The sequence below is a fragment of the Chenopodium album genome, chromosome 20 (assembly GCF_948465745.1).
Source record: "Chenopodium album chromosome 20, dcCheAlbu1.1, whole genome shotgun sequence".
NCBI lineage: Eukaryota > Viridiplantae > Streptophyta > Magnoliopsida > Caryophyllales > Amaranthaceae > Chenopodium > Chenopodium album.
This window is the reverse complement of record NC_137853.1, coordinates 37,988,914-38,008,454: the sequence shown is the minus strand read 5'-3', so window position 1 is coordinate 38,008,454 and position 19,541 is coordinate 37,988,914. Positions and strand designations below refer to the sequence as shown.

At 33.7% G+C, this 19,541-nt stretch overlaps 2 protein-coding genes across 2 annotated transcripts; both read right to left on the bottom strand.

The window, feature by feature from the left end:
• Positions 1-642: 642 nt before the first annotated feature.
• On the bottom strand, positions 643-10,053 carry LOC145598696 (tryptophan aminotransferase-related protein 2-like). The gene is made up of 5 exons (XM_081655076.1): positions 9,007-10,053; positions 3,903-4,206; positions 2,221-2,501; positions 1,379-1,674; positions 643-1,291 (listed from the first exon to the last, which is right to left on the bottom strand). Exons 1-5 carry the CDS (start codon positions 9,267-9,269, stop codon positions 1,107-1,109), a joined length of 1,329 nt encoding a protein of 442 aa, XP_081511202.1. The 5' UTR covers positions 9,270-10,053; the 3' UTR covers positions 643-1,106.
• Positions 10,054-15,954: 5,901 nt separating this feature from the next.
• Positions 15,955-19,163, bottom strand: LOC145597180 (PKS-NRPS hybrid synthetase cheA-like). The gene is made up of 4 exons (XM_081653335.1): positions 19,125-19,163; positions 17,596-18,848; positions 16,172-17,450; positions 15,955-16,095 (listed from the first exon to the last, which is right to left on the bottom strand). Exons 1-4 carry the CDS (start codon positions 19,161-19,163, stop codon positions 15,955-15,957), a joined length of 2,712 nt encoding a protein of 903 aa, XP_081509461.1.
• Positions 19,164-19,541: the final 378 nt, after the last annotated feature.

Below are 19,541 nucleotides of genomic sequence, written 5' to 3'. Positions count from 1 at the left end.
GACGCACAAATTTGCTGTCATGAATGAACTTATTTTGTTACTATACACAAATGAACCACAGTAACTTGGATTTGTTTCCGAAAGGTTAATAATCGTACTTCCAAACATCAGAACTCTAGCTTATTCTTGAGCTTATATACATGCTGTATGTTTTTAGAAATGTGTATTTGTGAAAGAAAATTGATTATTGATACATGCTCTAACTGTAAAACTTTTTTGCAGACCTGTTTTTTGATGCATGCTCCTAAAATTCTGAAGTATAAGTAAAGAGAAACAGGAATGTCTAATATCTTATACTTTCACCTGAGATGGTTGAGCTTTCTTTTTTTGGCAACGAAACTAGATTGAGCATCAACCGAAATCATTGAACAATATAAACCCAGTCAGGAAAGACAGAGAACATGAAACCTTATTAACTGCAATTAAAAACACCCAACTACGAACCCAATATACTACAGTCTTAGCAGACGGCAGACAACTATGCTGCAATTAGAAACACTGAAAAGGCGAAACAGTAGCATCAGATCATCCCCCATATCAATGTCCTTATGGCTCCAAACATTTATTTTGAGGTTACATTATTGCTCAAATCCAAGCAAAGACTAATATCAATCTTAGCACTTAACTAGTTAATTGTGACTGATGTGCAATTTTATTGTACAATATGCTCATTTTTATACTGTGTTGGCCTGCTAAACATATAAAAGATTTTTGAAACTCGAAGCAAGAGTGAGAGCAACTTCATATTCAAACAGCCTCTACTGCGCGAGAGATGTGCTTGTGTCATGCAATATATGCCGCCTTATCTATGGCATGCAAATTATTTGTGTATATTCATCCTGCAGATTTCTGTTTCCTGCAGTTCAAAGGGTATAAACTCACAACCCAATCCAGTACACTCCTACAACCTACATTTACTCTTATCCCATGTACCTAAATAAATCTCGCTAGGAATATTATAACTTTACTAGAAGCTATATGAGTTTCAAGGCTTAAGAGCCCTAAAACAGAGATACATGTTAGAAAGTGTTCTTGAAGGTCAATTTTTGCTAATATACAAGTCTGGAGATTCTTCTCTTCCTCTCCCTGGAAATCATTCCTCAGATTCATAAGCGCATTTCTGACAACCTCTTAATAAATAGATCAAAATTTGAGTCTCGGTCCAACATGCTTATTCTCACATATTTGAGGCTCATGCCGAAATGTTTTCCACTTCTTGTCAAAATTTTGTGGCTTCGGAGGAAGTCTTCACAGTTTTCAATCTCATCTTTGCACTTCAACCATGCAAAGGCTGAAAAACCATTAAAATGATGATCAGAAAGTGCCATGAGTTTTTAGCAGCAACGGTCAGAAATTTTAACAAAGAGGATGGATTTACCAGGCTGGGTACTAAACAATCGACCAGTGTAATTGCAGAAAGCAGCAGGTAACTCAGGAGTACTGAAAAGCCTGCTATCATCCACTGCCTTTCTCAACTGCTGCCATCTATGTGCTACATGATGATAGCTGGTCTCAAAAAAGTTCCGCCTATCACCAGCAGGCTCACAGCTATCCGAGACAGCCTGCAAAATTTTTGCTGCTCGAAGCTGTGAATCCTTGGAAACTCCTATGCTGTTTAACTCTATGAACTTGGTCATTCTTTTAGCCACTTCTTTATCCTTGACAATAGCCCAGCTGCAGCATACCATTTGCAGTTTCATGAGAAATTGATAACATCTTTTTTTGGCAAGGAAAACTCAAAGATAGGGATCTTATATGTATGTTTTACTATAGCTTGTAGACAAGAAGTCAAGAAGTGATACATCTCAGTAATCAGAGTAATTGTCCCATATCAAGTAAGGAGTAAGGAGTATGAGAAAATTGGAGTATAAATTAAAGGGAGAACAAATTTCTTTGTCAGTGTTATACTTCAAAACATAATAATATAGAGCCTGAAGGTCTTACACAAAGACAGACTTTAGCTTCTTGAAGGTGGAGGTATCACTCCCGGTATTAGACGAGAGATTGAATAATTGACACCAAAAATTTTGGGATATGCATATGCATGCTTTTATTTGTACAAAATTAGATTTATGCCTTATGCAACAGTTTCATTTTCCAATGATTAACAATTATACACTATTTTAAAATCTAACTCAGTGCAAGAACATTTGTCACTTAAATTAAGTATGCAAAATCAATGTTTAGGTGGAATCTCAGGAGTTTAAGACAGCTGCTTACCCAATACGCATTCCAGCGTGTCCAGTGGTTTTAGAGACAGTGAACAACATAATTTCATGATCAGCTGGTGAAGTGATAGGAGTGTACTGTGGCCAGTAATATGCAAAGTCATGAATCAACATCCCTCCACTTCTATTGACAATAGGTTGTCTAATAATACCATCTGGATTGTTAGGAGAAGTGATCAGCTCAATGTAAGGCTCATCTTTATCGAAAATGGCTGCATCACCAGCCCATGTGTAGAGCCCAGACTTCAGATACTCGACCACTTGGCGGTAAAACTGAAAGTTAAAGGGATTATCAGCATCTGATTTACAAAATTTTCCTTATTCACGGTAACATGAACTTGCTATCTATTCTTGTCAAGACTCCACTAAGCAGATCTATCTTTGGTAATACTCAGCTTTATTGCTTTTCTGTGGTCATTAAACTTCAAACATTATTCTTAAGTGTCAAATATAGGTCCATTTATATGGGATCTATCCTGCATTTGAAGGGTCAAGAACTAAGTATCCATGTCCACTGAGGTATCAGATGCACGTCTTACACGGGTAGGAGATCATAACCGAAGAATAATTGGGGTAGAAACACAATAGCATTTAGTTTGTCAAAATCAAACTTTTCTATCATCCACTAGGCCTAGAAGTTTAGATACAAGTAATGCAACTTTGTTAAGTCCAAAATTCTCATGTTGTTCAAGTTGAGACATTCATGACCACATACAAAGGAAACAAGAAGCTAGAAAGGAACTCCAGAATATAGGGCTCATGATTATATAATGTAAATGTCAATCCTAAGAAATACACATAATGAACAATGAAAAGAACGGAAAAGAAAGAGACATCAATTTTGTCTTATGCATAATTTCATTATTAGTATAGTAGACAAGAAAATTTACTTTACTAAGATTCTTAACATCATGATAATGTTTCATTAAAACAAAAGTTGACTTCCATTTCCTCCACCTCTTTTTGACTTTTTTAATCAAGAAGCAGAAACATCACTAAAAGATTGTTGGTCACTAAATCTTAGTGTCAAATGTATTTAAAACTAGCTTTAAACTCGTGCAATGCATGAGGTAAAAGATTGGTTAAACAAATATTTGCATGGCATCTTAATTGATGTTAAGGTTAGATAAAATTTGAAGTCTTACACAACTTGTATCTATTTATTTCCTAAACTCTGCTGCTAAATATATGTACCAGATTTCGCAAAATCTTATTTATATCTAGGGAGGCTCACCTCAGATATTATTAGCATTCTCATTTTAAAGGCCTAGAGAAAAAGCTATATTATAACTTAAACCTTGTCACCTTAACAATGGTGGCTACATTGAATTTTTTTTATTCTTTTTCAAAGAAGGCAGCTAACACCCCAACTCATAAATAAGGTGAAGAGAGCGCTACCTTAATTCCTACTCATAGGCCATGTACTGGCAACTTGGCAAGCATGCTACCAGTTCAACAAATAATTTGAAATTGAAGGGGTGTAAATCAATTCAATTCATGTTTGCAAGTTCTGAATTTTGTCTTATGATAAATATGTTTATCCGGAGTGTAAAGATGGAGCTGAATTAAGCAGAGTTTATGGTCATTATAAGATAATAAGAATAACAGCAGCCAAATCACAACTCATGATTCTAAGAGAAAAAAAAAAAAAAGAACATGTAGTGGTTAACTCACAGAGTAGTATGGTGTAGAAGAAACCACACTTATTGGCTTTGTCCCTCCAGGTGATGAGAGAGCATACAATGCAGCCTGGAACAGCTGTGTTGAGCCAGTGCCAACCACAATGTGCCGGTCCTTTGTGACAGCATTTCCTACAATATCATGCAATCGTATAACCTCCTTTGCGAACTGTGGTTCTAGAAACCAACAAAGGTTCTTGACATCAGAAAAATAACTCATAGAATGCCATCCCGAGATCAAAACTGATGTTCTGTCTCCCGCTTGTTGCCAATACCTTTCATACATTGTCGGATCACCACTGTTATGCAACCAGACAAAAAAAAGGTTAAAATAATCCATGTTCTTTGATGAGTGAAAAATTATATTTTTTCCTAATGACTCGTGAACCTAATTGAGTAACAAGCCATAATATCTACACGCCGCATTTAATGACACCATGTTCTTTGATTAATTACCTAACTTTGATTTGAATATTGCTCACAATACTAGAGGCCAAATTGTCAGCCATTAAAAAGATATGCCTTTTTTTAATTCGGAACTCGGAGGGTGTGGCTTTATTAATCTAGACACACAACAATCATCTGTTACAATGCCATCACCGCTTCTAGACACCCATCCATCATTCCACCCAAACTCGAGTATAAAGTAAAATCAAAGGGGGATTAGTGATCCAAAAGATGAGTGATCCTAGTACCTTCCCCTAGAACATGACTCCATAAACATAAACATAAACTAAACAAGGACTTTAAAACTAACAATCTTACCTAAAACATTAAGGAAAAAAAAAATTAGATTTCAGAAACAAAAGTGCTAAACTTTAGAGAGTCAATAACTTGAAGGAAATCACTCTCCACAATTATCCCTCTCTCCATGTTAGAATACTAGATCATATTACTGATATTAGACTTTTATATGTCAAGTTTTTATAAATACTAGCATAGAATTACTTTTAACTTGTAGCTTCATAGAACATGGCGCTCAAATTTAATTGTATTGACAAAGTTTAACAGAAAAAATCAGTATTAAATTTCGTTGTGGTGACTGGTTCATTACAATTTTGCATACAGTGCTCTAGATGCAACTCTGAAATTATGTTCATAAACTATTATGTTTGTAACTTTCATAAAAACACAAAGATTGATGAGTGTCTTGCTTATACATTTACCACATACCTAATCCAAATGAAAATAGTTGACAAATAAGTAACAACTTGCACAGCTTCATTTAGTCGCAATAAAGTGATAATGTTATCAATTATTTGTACTTCATTAAAATCAATTTCCTAAAGAATCCTATGAACATTTTTTTTTTGACACAAAAACCGGATAAGATTTTATCAGGGATCCTATGAACATCAGTACTGTGTAGTAGTGAATTAAATTTTGTTATCGTTTTTGTCTCCCTTGTAGGTGACTCTGAGCTAGAAACTATTGTCATGGCTGATTTGCTATTTATAAAAGTGAGGAGCAAAAGAGAGAATGAAAATGAAGGGAGGAAATATTTGCTATAGAGATGTACAGAAGTACATTTATTTTAGTTGTAAGTTCACAAATTCTCCAAAAATATGCATCAACTCTAACAAGCTTAACATCAACTTTAGGTAAGTTTATCCGGTTTACCTTTTCTCAAAAGTTAGGACTCACCGACTCACATCCTCTCTTTATGTTTTCTCCCTTTTGAATCTTCATAAACTAAAAGCTAAGCTGACTTACAACTGGGACGGAGGGAGTATAAATGTTTTTGAAGTTTAATATCAGCAATGAGAGAATCAAGGTCAAGTTATACATTTAGTAGTTCATATCTGTTGAGCTAATTAATGAGTTCCTACTTCCTAGTGTTGGTCGATCCCACCAATAAAAGAAAATAATTCAAAACCTTGAGTGCTAAAGCTCCCACAAGAAAAAAGCACACACATACTTCTTACCAGTTTACTTTATAGATACCATTTAGTGATCATATTCCATGCATGGAGGGGTATGGAAGCCCAACAACAGGTGGACCCAAAGTACTCCATCAATTCAATGATTGAATATGTGCAAAATAAAAAAGTATGGCCACATGTTTGTTTTAAATCACTAAGTGCACAAGGGGGAGCCATACAAATAGTATTAGAAAGTGACTGGAATTCCAATTAGAACGACGTTTCGTACTACAAAGATGACTTTTTCCAAATGCTAGCACTTTGTAATGCATACATGAATCAAGCAGAAACATCACAACTACCACGACCATATTCAAAGCAAATCAACAATGAAATGACAGAGATATCGTCCTCTATGATTGGATACCTTAGACAGGACCCAAAATGTTATGCCCCATATACACAAAGGGGCTTAAGCTCACACATGAGCAAAGATGGGGTTTCTTTTTAAGTGGTGGTTCACGAGCTTAAGGCGGCGCGCTTTAATCTTTAGATTTTCCCAAGAGGCCAAAAGACAACAAAAGAAAGTGTTATCGGGTGTAAAGTCCCAGAAAAGGCAAGTTCATGCATATACCAACTCAATACTCTATATAACTAGCTAATATTATTGTAGTAGAAAGAATACAGGTAGAAATAACAAAAGTTTGCCTTTATTGACCTTACCATATTTTTAAGAGGTTATTATACAATTATTGTAATATTAAGTGTATGTAACATTAAAATCATTAATCATCTAATGGAACTTTGAAGAGTTTGAGGTCCAATGCTGAGATACACATGACTGAGTCACTGACACAATCATTGTAGCTTGTGCGGGTCAAATAGGCCACCACCCCCATGGCCCAACCCCAATGCACAAAAATGGGAGCATGTTTTAGAGAGAGAAAGTAGAGAGAGAAAAAGAGCAAAGATCAAAGATTTTTCAGAGGAAGGAGGCAAGCTCTAAGCACAAAGAAGGCTGCCAAATTCTAACATGCACCATGGGGAATCTAAACCTCAAAGAAAGGACTTGTCTTTGTCTATGGCAGCACAAAAGGCACTTGGAAATCGTAATTCCAACATCATGCTTATGCTTGGAATTTGGAAATACTTCTCCTACAAAGGATTTCCCAATGCAATTTCCTTTCTTTTCTTGTTAATAACCTATGCCAAAAGGTGTTTCATTGAAAGGCACCTATCACTATAACTTTTAAGGAAAATAAATTAAGAATTTTAATGATTGAAACAAGAGGTAAGTCAATGAGGTGAGATTTGCAAAGCCTAAATAAAGTTTTTTTTTTTTTTGCTTAACTAGTTAGACAAGTAAGTGTGGTGAGGGAATGGAAAGTCCTAAATGTAGCCTTAATGAGTAAGTATTAGTGATGGCTTTGTTTGCTCCCTATTAGTTGCCTAACTGTTACATAATTAACAAGACTTAGAAAACTTCAAAAAAAAATCATGTTTTCGACAACCTCATGTTCACGAGTTTTTGACAACCTCAAATTCAGATTTCCAATGTTGTTTGGATTGAGACCTAGGGCCGCTAAATAATACATTTAAGGAATTTAACCAAAAATATGAAATTGAAACTAGTGCATAACTTTACATGTATAGTAGTATGGTACTACATGTCTACGTATGTCGGATGTGTAAGAATTTTTTTATGGGATTTCTACGTACCTAAATACAATCAACATCGAGATATGGTGGATATAATGTAAACTAATGTAAATTACACATATTTTCAAGTGGAGAAGCATTACTTTGGACATCCATATGGAACATTCCATAACAAGCTACCAAAGTACTCACAAAATTCATTACTATTTCCACAAATTACTAACTTACACCAAATGAATCATAAGAGCATATCAAATAGATATACTTTCATATCCAATCCTAAACCATTAAGTACGAGAACCATGATAGGAGTTTGTTCAATTTTGAATGAAGTTAACTTATACTTATATAGATGTGCATGTGTATTTCATTTTAATACACATTTAGAGGAAGATTTGAGGGTGAATATCTTCTAGAAACTCCATCTCTTTTCAATCCATATTGGATTTGAATGATGTGGTATCAGATAAGTAAAGCCCAAATCCGAAGCGAGGACATTTGATTACTTCTAGTCCTTTTTCATGGAATATTTAATTAAACGCAACTTAATTGATAAGTTTTGATTAAAAAAGTATGACAAAAACACGCGTCAATCAGCAAAAAACTATTTTAATGCATTTTAAAAAAATTTAAGTAATACAAATAGGTTTGTTCATTATAAATCAGTGTCAATCAGCAAAAATCAGTTTTGAGCAATAAACATCATGAGTTCACCTAAAAATTAGTTGAAGAGAACGGGGCCGGATTAAAAGGTTGTCCACATCCAAATTGATGAGATTCCAACTTTCAACCTTAATTCTAATCACTAATGGAAGCATCATAAGTCAAGACTAAAACCAATCCAAGGATTCCAAAGAAATAGAAAAGAGACCAATCAATGAATAAAAAAAACCATGCACTCATCAACTAGCACCTTAAAACTAAGAACATTCATCTAGAAACCCCAAATAACTATGTAAAAGTAGAAACAAGCTTAGGAACTCGTGTTACTTAGCTTAATATGGTTGGAATCCATGGATGGACTTGGGGGGACAACCAAGAAAAAGTTTTTTTTCCTGCTTTTCTAAGTGAAAAAATTAAAAATAAGCAAACTATTAACAAATTAGGAAGCAACTTCCTCCATGCATTAATGTTCATTAACACCCCAAGTTAAAAATTAATCCTAAGTTGATACACTTAGAGTCTTAGATACATAAATTAATCAAATCTTACATCAAATAGTAGTACTCTATTTCAACTTAATTAGGTTGAAAATGTCAAATATACCCTTTATTTAATAATAACACAATCTTCTAATGATGTGTATACCCCTTTTCCTCCAACAATGTGCCCCTCCCCTTGAACATAGTCAATCAATTAACAGTAATCCCACCATGCAAATCCCATAAAAAGAAGTTAATTAGAAAAACTCCAAAATTAGAAGATTTCCCAAATAGTGCAATCAAAAATCATACAACCTAGGGACAGGACAATACGATACGAAAGACTAGCAATCAAATCCCGTCTACATCATTGCCCAAGTACGACTAATACTCGTAATAATGCATAGAAAAAGAAAAAATGGAATGGAGAACTTACTGATCAAGGTTAATAACTCTTCCATCATCAACAGTAATAGTTTTCTTCTCTCCTGCAGCAACCGCTAATGAAGAAGATGAAGAAGAAGTAAAAGGAGCTTGTTTATGAAGCTTTTCATGTGCACAAAATCCATTAAAGATCCTTTCAGTAGCAAAATTGGTATTTCCATCATAATACGCTAACTTTAGCACTAACCATACATTCAAAGCTACTGACACCATTAATAAATGCATCACTGACCATCCTTCTAATCCCTTCCCCATTATTATATGTATTTATTTATTTTATTATTAAAAAAGATTGAATCTTTGAGAGTTTGGAGCAATACCCAGTTAAAATTTAAGATTTTTGGCAATACCCAGATATCAAATTGACTAATTTCTGATTAATTAGTAATACCCAGATGATGAAATACACAATTTATTGAAAATAAAAGGGAGTAGATTTTATTTTAAAGAAAATTAATTATGAAAATGAAAAAAACGTGTAAATTGGGGACTAATGCTCCCAAAAAAATCAGGTTTAACTCCTTAATTTATAAGTGGAAGAAAAAGAAAAAGATATTTTTTTTAAAAGAAACAAATGAAGATTTTAAAGGGAAAAAAAAGAATTGAAATGGGGTGTTTGTGTTTCTTGTTTAAAAGGGTTGTCGATTTATCTCACATTGGAAGGAAAAACAGAGAGACTAGTAATATGAAGTGAGATTATAGATTTATAGAGCATGGTTTGTTTTTCGAGAGAAGAAAAACCAAAATAATAAAAAAGTGAAGTAAAATTTTGAAGGTATTTATAGCAAAAACACATTGAATGAAAGTCCACTAATTTGAAAAATGGTAGGATTAAAGAGAGATTTGCTCACAATTTTAATAAATGTACGAATGATAATTACATGGCTAATTATGGGGTTATATAAAGAAGAGAGGTGTGATTCTTTCTCTTTAACTAACGCGGCGTACGTTTAGGATGATAAGAGGTGAAACTATAGGATTTGTAATTCTAAAATTGTACTAGTATTGTCGTTCTTTGTTTAGGAGAAATAGGGAATATTTTGAGATTTTATTGGAGATTAATCCTCCTATATTATATGACTAAGGGGCATTCCTTGTATAGTCGTTTTTAGTGATTAATTGATTATATGGTGGGATGTAAAAGTTAATGATTTATAAAAAACGATAAAGTTAGGCACGCTGTCTAATCCATTTTGCAGTGCCTACTTTAAATATTTTTTGTCTCACAAAGATATTTTATATGAGACTATCAAAAATCAAAGGGAATAACACTTAAATCTTGTTTTGTTTTTTAAATTTAATATATGGGAAAAAGATCGATATAGAGTATTAAGAGTTTATAATATACAGAATTTTTAAGAAAATAATCAATAAGTTGAATTTATTTAATTGAATCACATCTTTGATATAATTTTAATGTATGTTTTAGGAAATTATATGAGGTAATCCATTTAGAGTAGTATATGGCTTAAATAAATGGAAATTTTGACAATTACCACCTTCTGTTATGAACATTTTAGCAATTACCACCTTCTATTTTTTTTTTTTTTGAAAATTACCACCTTCTATTTTCAAAAACATCAAAAGTTACCACCTTCTTGCCCCTCAACTATCACGTGACATCATTTTGGGCCCATTTTTTCCCTTTCCTCCCTATTTCCCTCACATTTCTCATTCCTATTTGGATTCTCATCTCCCCTTTCACTTTTTTTCCCCCAGACCACCAATAAGTGTTCGTCAATTTTGATTTGGAGGAGTGAATTGAAGTGTTTTTGATTGTTTGGGGGAAAAGAAGTGAAAGGGGGGATGAGAATCGAGTTAGGAATGATTAATGGGAGGGAAATAGGGAGGAAAGGGAAAGAATGAGCCCAAAATGACGTCACGTGGTAGTTGAGGGGCAAGAAGGTGGTAACTTTTGATGTTTTTGAAAATAGAAGGTGATAATTTTCAAAAAAAAAATACAAGGTGGTAATTGCTAAAATGGACATAACAGAAGGTGGTAATTGTCAAATTTCCCTAAATAAATTGAAAATAAATGATAAAAATATACTTTACATACCCTAGCCTACTCTCTTCTCCTTTTTCATCAATAGGGGTATACATGAAATGGTTTTTGTGAAAACTTATCCAAGTTCATAGACCGATGATGGTTTGGTGGGTGATGATCAAACAACAAATACACGGTTAATATTTGCACTCATTATAGATAATAGGGCGGATGTAGAAATTAGGTTATCTTGCCCAACGCCATTACCACCCGACTCGCCTCTTCCCTATCTCATACTTGTCCGACGTGCCCACCTACAAGGCCATATTAAATATGGATATCTTTTCTACAGTACAACGTATACCATAAATTTTAATGATAATTGTGTCAATTCTCACATGTATTCCCACACTAGGGTTAAACACAATAAAGAATAAAACATATTATTCTATGTAGTTAGGTAATTAAGTGTATTTTGTTTCATATATCCATTTTTTATACACGGTTGCTAAATACAACCCCTATTTACTTAACACACCCCCTTGAAATCCCCAAAATACCCTTCTCCCTATGTTGTTGTTTCAACTGCTCACTAATCCTCCCCTTAATTTTTACACGACTCTTTTGCAGCAAAAACTCAAACAATTGAAAACGATTCCATGGTTGCAAAGTTGGTGTTCTTTCGACGAAAAAGGGGCAATTAAAATCGAATTTTCGTCAATATCCCATTGTTGTTAAGGTATAATCTCACAATTATCATAATTTTTGTTCCTCTAAGTTTTTAATTAATATTAGGGTTTATTTATTGTGTTTTCTTCAGTCGAATTTGATGCGATTATTGATTTCGTGGGTGTTATCTGTTTAATTGTGGTCGTTTTTTTGTTTTTTTTTTCAATTGAATTTCATGATTATTGGTATTTTTTGTACTATGTATATAATTGGGGTTAGATGCAAGTGTATAATTGGGGTTATTTTTTGTCAATCAAATTGATGATTATTGGTTTTGTTTAGTACTCTGTATTCAATCTTTGTTATTCAATTGATTAAAAAAAAATCTAATTGGGTCCTTTAAAAAAAACAAATTGGGTAAATTGTTGGTTAAGAGCAGTATTTCATATATTTTGTATAATTTAATATCATCTAATTTGAGTATCTTGTGTGAAATAGATTGAGTATTTCATATAGTTGGGCTAAAATAGATGGAGATATTTCATGTAGCTGGGATATAATAGATGACTAGGTTTCATATAAGTGGGTTGTAATAGAGGCATCTAATTCATGCCTTAGTAATGAAATTTAGGGTACTGTCTCATATGGCTTGTCCGAAATTGCTATTTCAGTGATTGCTATTTGAATTGAAGATTTTGAATAGTATACTAGTTCTTGTAGAGTAGAGTAGTAGTAGTATTGACTAATGACCAAAAATTGGTGACTAATGACCCAAAATTAGTGACTTATGACCCAAAATTGTTGTTGTTTTGGTGACGATGCAGTCTGGTGTTGTGGTGTTGTCATGTTGCTGCTGTGATATTTTTTTTTACTCAGAAAACGAAGTAATTATATTACAGGCTTAAAGCCTTTAAAACCAAATCATCCAAATCATGTAAAACCCAAACCATCTTGCTGGAAGGGAAAATAACAATATGCTTTAGGGAAAAGTGAAAATTAAAAGTCCAGCAAACATAAACTAAGCTAGAAATATTAAGGCAATAACCAAGATCAGAGGACATGAGAACAGAACATTGGTCCTGAAAGGACTGGATGATAACAACAGTTTTTTTTCTTCTGCTGTGATATAGTATGTGTAGGGAATATTTCAAGCATTATGACAACCCCAAACTTGAACCCCACTGTGATCATACACTAAAGTATGGTGGCGTTCCAAAGGGAAGGACAAAGAGCAAAAAGAGTCGCCAACAAGTTTTAAGAACTTGTAAACCCAAAAGACAATCCAAAAGGACCATCAACTACTCCATAAGGTCTTGAACCAAACAGGGTCCGGGGATGAGGGTACGAATCCAATCTACAAAAGAAAGGACCCGCCCTATAAAATAGGTCTCTACTTTGTTCTGCTCGTATTCATGTGCGCTTTTCGAATAACATGCAAACATCATATTAAACCTACCCTGTTTATCTATGTTGGTTGAATATTAATGCACAAATAAACTATTATTGGCGATCACTTGAGTTAAAATCACATTAGCCTAAACCAAATTAATAATTATCTTATTAAGCGTGATTTCAAGTACAAATTCCCTTTAACAATCATAAAAGGTGTGATCAAGCAATAACAATAAAACATAAGTCATATCAAGCAACATAATAAATAAATCAATAAACATGATAACGATGATAATAACATGATAAGGCATAATAAAGCTCAATAATAATAGCAAGATCCTAGGCATGATACTAACAAGATTAATAACAAACCCTAGCATGTCACTAAACAATAAAGATCAAAGCTTTAAACCTAACATGGTACTAACATGATAACATGATATTAGAAAAGATTAAAGGCACCCTAAACATGATACTAGAAAGCATAAAATAACATCCTAACATGATACTAGGAATCATAAAACAATAATAAGCATGCTTTCTACATTGAAAGAGAGTAATAAGATTACAAACTTTGAAGCCTCGTACCTCTTTCTAATAACAAAATACACAAGTTAGTAAACTTTAATGAAAATCAATAAAGAATAATTAAAGAAAGTAAATTGAAATCAAATTAAATAAAGTTTTGACTAGTTTTGGACCAAACCCTCAGAAATTATCAACCTTTCACGTCTAGGGCGAAGGCAACTTCGAACTTGGCTAAGAGATTCTAAGTCTTGCAAATGCGGAATATCGTTTGTAAAAAGGTTGGTTTAGAAATAGGGAGAAAGAAAAGAATATATTGCTCAAGAGAAAATAGAGAGAATTAAGAAATAATTGATGATTGTGTATTCATCCTTGAAAACAGGAATTCGGACCCTATTTATAAGAAAAATAGTCCGGAAAAACATAGAATTTGATAAGGAGTAAAACTACACGCTGTCGCCAGGAATCGACTCTGTCGCGAGGCGACAGGGTCTGTCGCGCGGCGATAGATTTGTCGTTTGGCGACAGCCTGTATTAGCGCGTTTTTCTTCACGCGGAATCCGATCTTTAATCAACTTGATCTACGGAATCCGTACAGAAGATAAAAAATATATATTTAAGAAAATAAAAAACTATTAAAGATAATTAATTATTAAATCTAATAATATTATAATTAAAAAGAACTTTCTAGAAACTTCTAGAAAACTATAATTAATCCTAATGATTTTAGGAATAATAATTAACATTGGGCCCTCCTCTAGATCATTGGGCCGTATTTAAAATAATTAACCAGGCCTAGTTTAGTATTTTGGCCACAACTTCCTCAATATTCATCGGAATTGATCTTATAATATATCGTTGGAAAGGTCTCTTCGAGCCCCATCCATCTACACTATTATTGGACCTTAATTATGGACCAAACTAAACTGGTTCGGCTATTTTAAAATAAATAAAGTCATTTTCAAAAACAGAGAGAAAAACATTTAATTAAAACTAAACCGCAACACTCGACTTTCAAACCACTTTCACCCAATTCGATAATAACACAACGTGAAAGGCATTCATCACTGGGTTTGGTTTTGGGGAGACACAATTTGGTGTCTACAGTATGTAATTAATATCTTTCTCCATGGCCATTAGCCGACAGTGGGGTCCACTATATGCCATTAGTAGAGCCGACAATACTTGCCTCTCTTTCTCTCTTTTCTCTAATTTTTCACTTAAACTCACAAAATAAAATTATCATCTTTCTATTTTTGGAAACCTTAACCTTTCTTCTCTCCCTTTTCTTCTTCTAACCTTAACATAAGCATCTTGGACAACTACATTATTCCATGTTATAAGCTTGCTTAGTATATTGATGACCTCGTTTTGTCTAGTGTATGGTGCCTAATGCAAATTTATGATTCTTTTTAAGACCTCATTAATTAGATTTTATCGAAGTGATTTCAAGATTACTTGATAACTAAATACATACTCCCTAGAAGTGTATATTATGTTATTTGCATAGTACTCCATATAATAAAGTAAGTAGTATGTGACCCCTTTTATAATTTCTTTCTTGAAATGTAATAAGACAATGGAGTGGTAACTTGGAAGAGTTGGCATTGTTAAATAGTTACTCCGTAATTTTGTCATTATCTAATTTTTACTTGGATGTAGATGGTCGATGGAAAGAAAAATCGGCTACATAATAAGCAAATTACAATTTCTGCTCGAGCAAAACGTGCATTAGTGAGGGCATCTCAAGATCCATTACTTGATAACATTACTCAAGAGATTCCGGAGGAAGCCCAAGAGGAGCCTAAGGAAGTTGGAGGAAAACGGGCATGGAACAAAAGACCTCGCACTTTTGATTGGAAACTAACAATTCCAGCGCCGGGTGGTCCGATTTATCTCAGTCTGTGTTGAACTGTTGATGGTGTTCTCAGTTCTATAACTTATTGGGTTTTAGTGGTTCTTTATATAAGATGCACCTGTATGTATTCCATGTGGAGCGGAACGTTTGTGCCTGAGCTTTGAGTTAAACTCTGTTGCATGTACTAAATATGATGCTTTAGTAGCTCAATTATGATGCATCTATACTGTCATACAATTGGAATTTGTAAAATTATACAGAGTACTTTGTACTTATAATTCTTGAAATAGTCAGGGGCTGCGGATTTGGACTTGTTTAATTTTTCAATAATAATTGCTATCTTTTCCCTCATAAAAAAAATTATAATCACTTAGCACTTAAAATTTAAATTCCTAAATAGTGCAAAACATAATACTAAATGAAATCAATAGAATATAATTCCTTAAATTAATCTCTAATGTTGTAGTTGAAACACAAAACAAACTTTTTCAAACAAGCTAAGCTACTGTTTAACGTCCTCGAACGTTTGCAATTTTGTGCCACTGATTAATTCTTGATTGCAAAGGTATGTCCCATCCATTGACACTAGCATGATGATGGCGCCAATATGGATATATGGGTGGAAGCGGAGAATCCTCTTTCATCTCAATCTGTTCAATTAATAAAGTTAATTAGATGCAAAGTAACATTGAATTAAATTAAATATACTACCAACAGTACACATACCATTATAAAGTGCTCAGATGACTTTAAAAACCCAAGTGTTATAATCCGTTCTAGAGAGTTTTTTCCTTCTTCTACAACTAAGGGTAGAAAGGTTAAAGACTGGTCCACTGCCCAACTAACAACCACAACATTATATTTAGTGGCAATGACGAAACCCATATCAATCATACTCATCCAGTAAAATTTTGGTGCTGGTCCCACGTAATGTTGAACGGATTGCAAAGTCCTGTTACAGTCACGTTCCCCTAATACATCAAAATACAAGGTAGATCTATATTCAATTTCAATAGCTAGTTCATGCCTCACGGTTGGCCATCGATGTTCATCCTCGTACATCCATCGAGCAATGGCTCTATACCCACAATTTCCATCTCCAATAACATTATGGATATACTGAACAAAAGGCAGAATGGGCAAAGGTAGATCATCAGCAAATGGAGCAACATTCAAAGACAGACCTTGGAAACTATTTGAGGATTTAACACTTTTATTAGAAGAGACATGTGTAGGAGACTTTCCACGACCACAAGAAGAAGACCTACCACGTCCTGGAACAGAGGCAGATGAAGAAGATCGTCCACGACCACGACCACGACCTGTGACTGTCGTTTTAGAATATTTAGAGCACATTTGTTCAGTGTACTCCCAATTGCATGGGTCTCTTTTTGTAGAATTATTCTTTGTTGATGGACGACCTCTGTTATTTTCATTACACTCTGGCTCTCTCAAACTTGTGAATTTAGGATAAATCATTTTTTCTAATTCAGTTGCCAATTTTTTCTTCCTATCTTCAGGTTGATTCAAAATCTCCATAAAATATGAATGTAATACTTTATCAATATCATGTTGACACTCAAATTCAAATTTATTTGATGGCATATCTTGTGAAGAGGCATCATCTATATTAAGCAATTTCCAAAAAGGATGAATATCTGAAAGTTGAATACTCCTACCTTCACGTTCCATTGCCATCATCTCATGCGCGCACGGAAGACCATGTATCTTTCTCAAATAACACCAACAAATACTATCATCCACACCAACAGATTCCATCCGTTTATACTCATTGTCAAGTAAGCGTAAAGCTTTATGAGTAATTTTGCCTCTTAAAAACATGAAGAGTCGTAATACAGTGACATGGGGATCTCTGTTTTGCGACCTTTGAAAAGTTGCCTTGATTTCGTGTGTTTGTGACTCTAAAAATGAGTGAATTTTAGGCCATATGGTATCCAAACTCCCAGTCGAGGTCTTCAACCAACATTTTAATGATGAATGCCCACTTTTCGCCCAAGATAGTAAGAGAAAAATTATTAATCTACTTATTTTCATAAAAATATATATATATAAAAATATATATATATATATATATATATATATATATAAATATATATATATATAGATTTCTTATAAAATTAATTAAGTACCTGTTACTTGTCCTGTTTCCAAAATGTAGAACATTCATCGTATAAGATCGAACAAATCTGTTTCTATATGGAATAATCCATGATTTATTCACATATTTGAGGATACCAGGCATTTTAGCAAAAGCGGTAGTCATTTCTTTGAACCTTTTCTCATACATAGCAATAGTGTTAGCTTCTACTACTCTTTGCCACCTTTTCACATAAGCATTCACAATAAGTCGATTTTTTGTCAACTTGCACACATAATTCTCCACATTTTTATGAATATGCCTAGTACATAAAAGATGAAAAGAATTGGGAAATACAATGGCAATAGCATTCATAATAGCCAATTCCCTATCAGTTACAATTGCACCTGGTAATTTATCTGGATCAAATAATTGTTTCACACAACTAAGAGCCCATTCATAACTCCCTCTTTGTTCATCTTTTAACCAAGCAAATCCAATAGCAAAATTTTTACCTGTGGGAACCATGCCAACTATTTCTAGAAAAGGCATTTTATATTTATTTGTCTTGTAGGTGCAATCAACTATCAAAACGTAGTGAAATAAACGCAGCATACTAATTACATTAGGATGTGCAAAAAATATATCCCTTACCACATCCGTGCCTACTTCTTCCCGATGCCACTGGATGTAGCCATTATCAACAATTAGTTTCATAAGTTGTTGCATCACAGATCGACCTCCTAGTGACTCTGTTTTAAACTTTTGACGGGCATTGTATATGTGCTTCACTGTAACCAGAGTCTTTTTATTCACTGTTTTCAAAATATTCATAATTTGAAGTGGTTGTACATGAGACTTTGAAAGCTCTTGTACTAATGATAGGTCATCTTTACTCAACTTGCCGATAATTGCACGACCCTCATTATAGTCTGGAAGTTTATGATTGTGTATACCATGGCGGACAAACACAATCCATCCACCACCAACATGCTCTTTTGCTTGAAGTCTGAAAGGACACATCATTTTTTTTGTTCCTGTAAATTTTTCCACATCCACGGGAATTCCAGATTTGCTGAGCCTATATTTACCGGCTCTCTCACAACTTAAGGTAGCTTTTGCCGTACCTAGTCCATGACCTTCTCCATATTGTGAACGAGCAATGATAATGACCATATTGTGCATTTTACCAACTTCTATGACCCAATCAAGCATGGCTTTTCTAGAAGGAAATATAGTTGTGGTTGTAAAATATTCACTATAGTCAATTGCATTCTCACATACTTTTTCAATGTATGCATCATCCTATCAAAGTTAAACAACATTAAAAAAAAAAAATCATATAACATATCAAAATTATATTTTTCAAGCCTCGTAAAAAGCATATAACAATACTTTTTCAAGCCTTTTATTATTCATGTATGATATCAAAATTAAAGCGTATCATTTCATTAAAAGCATATAACATGCCACAACAGATAATCATGCAACTTGTGTTAAAAGAGTACTCATATCAATTGTTCGTCCATAATCTTGATATTTTGTACTCGGAAAAAAAATATAAGAAATAGATAAATTTACATTAATTCCAAGATCTTCCAGATCAAAATTATCATCCATTGTAATCCCAATGAGTATTACATTTATTCAGATTCTTTATCAAGTTGAAAGAGGAGGAGAAAAGATAATTTATATATTTCTATTAGGGTTAAAAAATAAGGGGAAAAGGGTGAGGAGAAAAGATAACTTTTATATTTCTATTAGGGTTAAAAACTAAGGGAAAAAGGGTTACGTCAAGTAAACTTAGGTTGCGTTTAGCACACCCCTTTTTATAAGCTCATATGAAGATTTTCAAATGAGCAAAAGATGGTCGTTGGACGGTAAAGTGGGTATGAGGTGGGTTTGGGTACCCACACAAGTGGGGATGTTCTGCTTATTGTTTGTAGGGTCAAGGATGAATTTAAGTTTGATGTATAACTACCGCAATTTTGTAGTGAA

Bases quoted from the DNA above. Each gene is read 5' to 3' on its own strand.
- LOC145598696 (XM_081655076.1), bottom strand. From the start codon at position 9,269: ATGGGGAAGGGATTAGAAGGATGGTCAGTGATGCATTTATTAATGGTG. The intron at 2,502-3,902 runs GTGAGTTAACCA...TTTAACTTTCAG, and splicing joins CTTCTACACCATACTACTCT to TTTTACCGCCAAGTGGTCGA. The intron at 1,675-2,220 runs GTAAGCAGCTGT...GGTATGCTGCAG, and splicing joins CACGCTGGAATGCGTATTGG to CTGGGCTATTGTCAAGGATA.
- LOC145597180 (XM_081653335.1), bottom strand. From the start codon at position 19,163: ATGGATGATAATTTTGATCTGGAAGATCTTGGAATTAAT. The intron at 17,451-17,595 runs GTACTTAATTAA...TTGGGCGAAAAG, and splicing joins GGAAACAGGACAAGTAACAG to TGGGCATTCATCATTAAAAT. The intron at 16,096-16,171 runs GTATGTGTACTG...TTAATTGAACAG, and splicing joins CATCTGAGCACTTTATAATG to ATTGAGATGAAAGAGGATTC.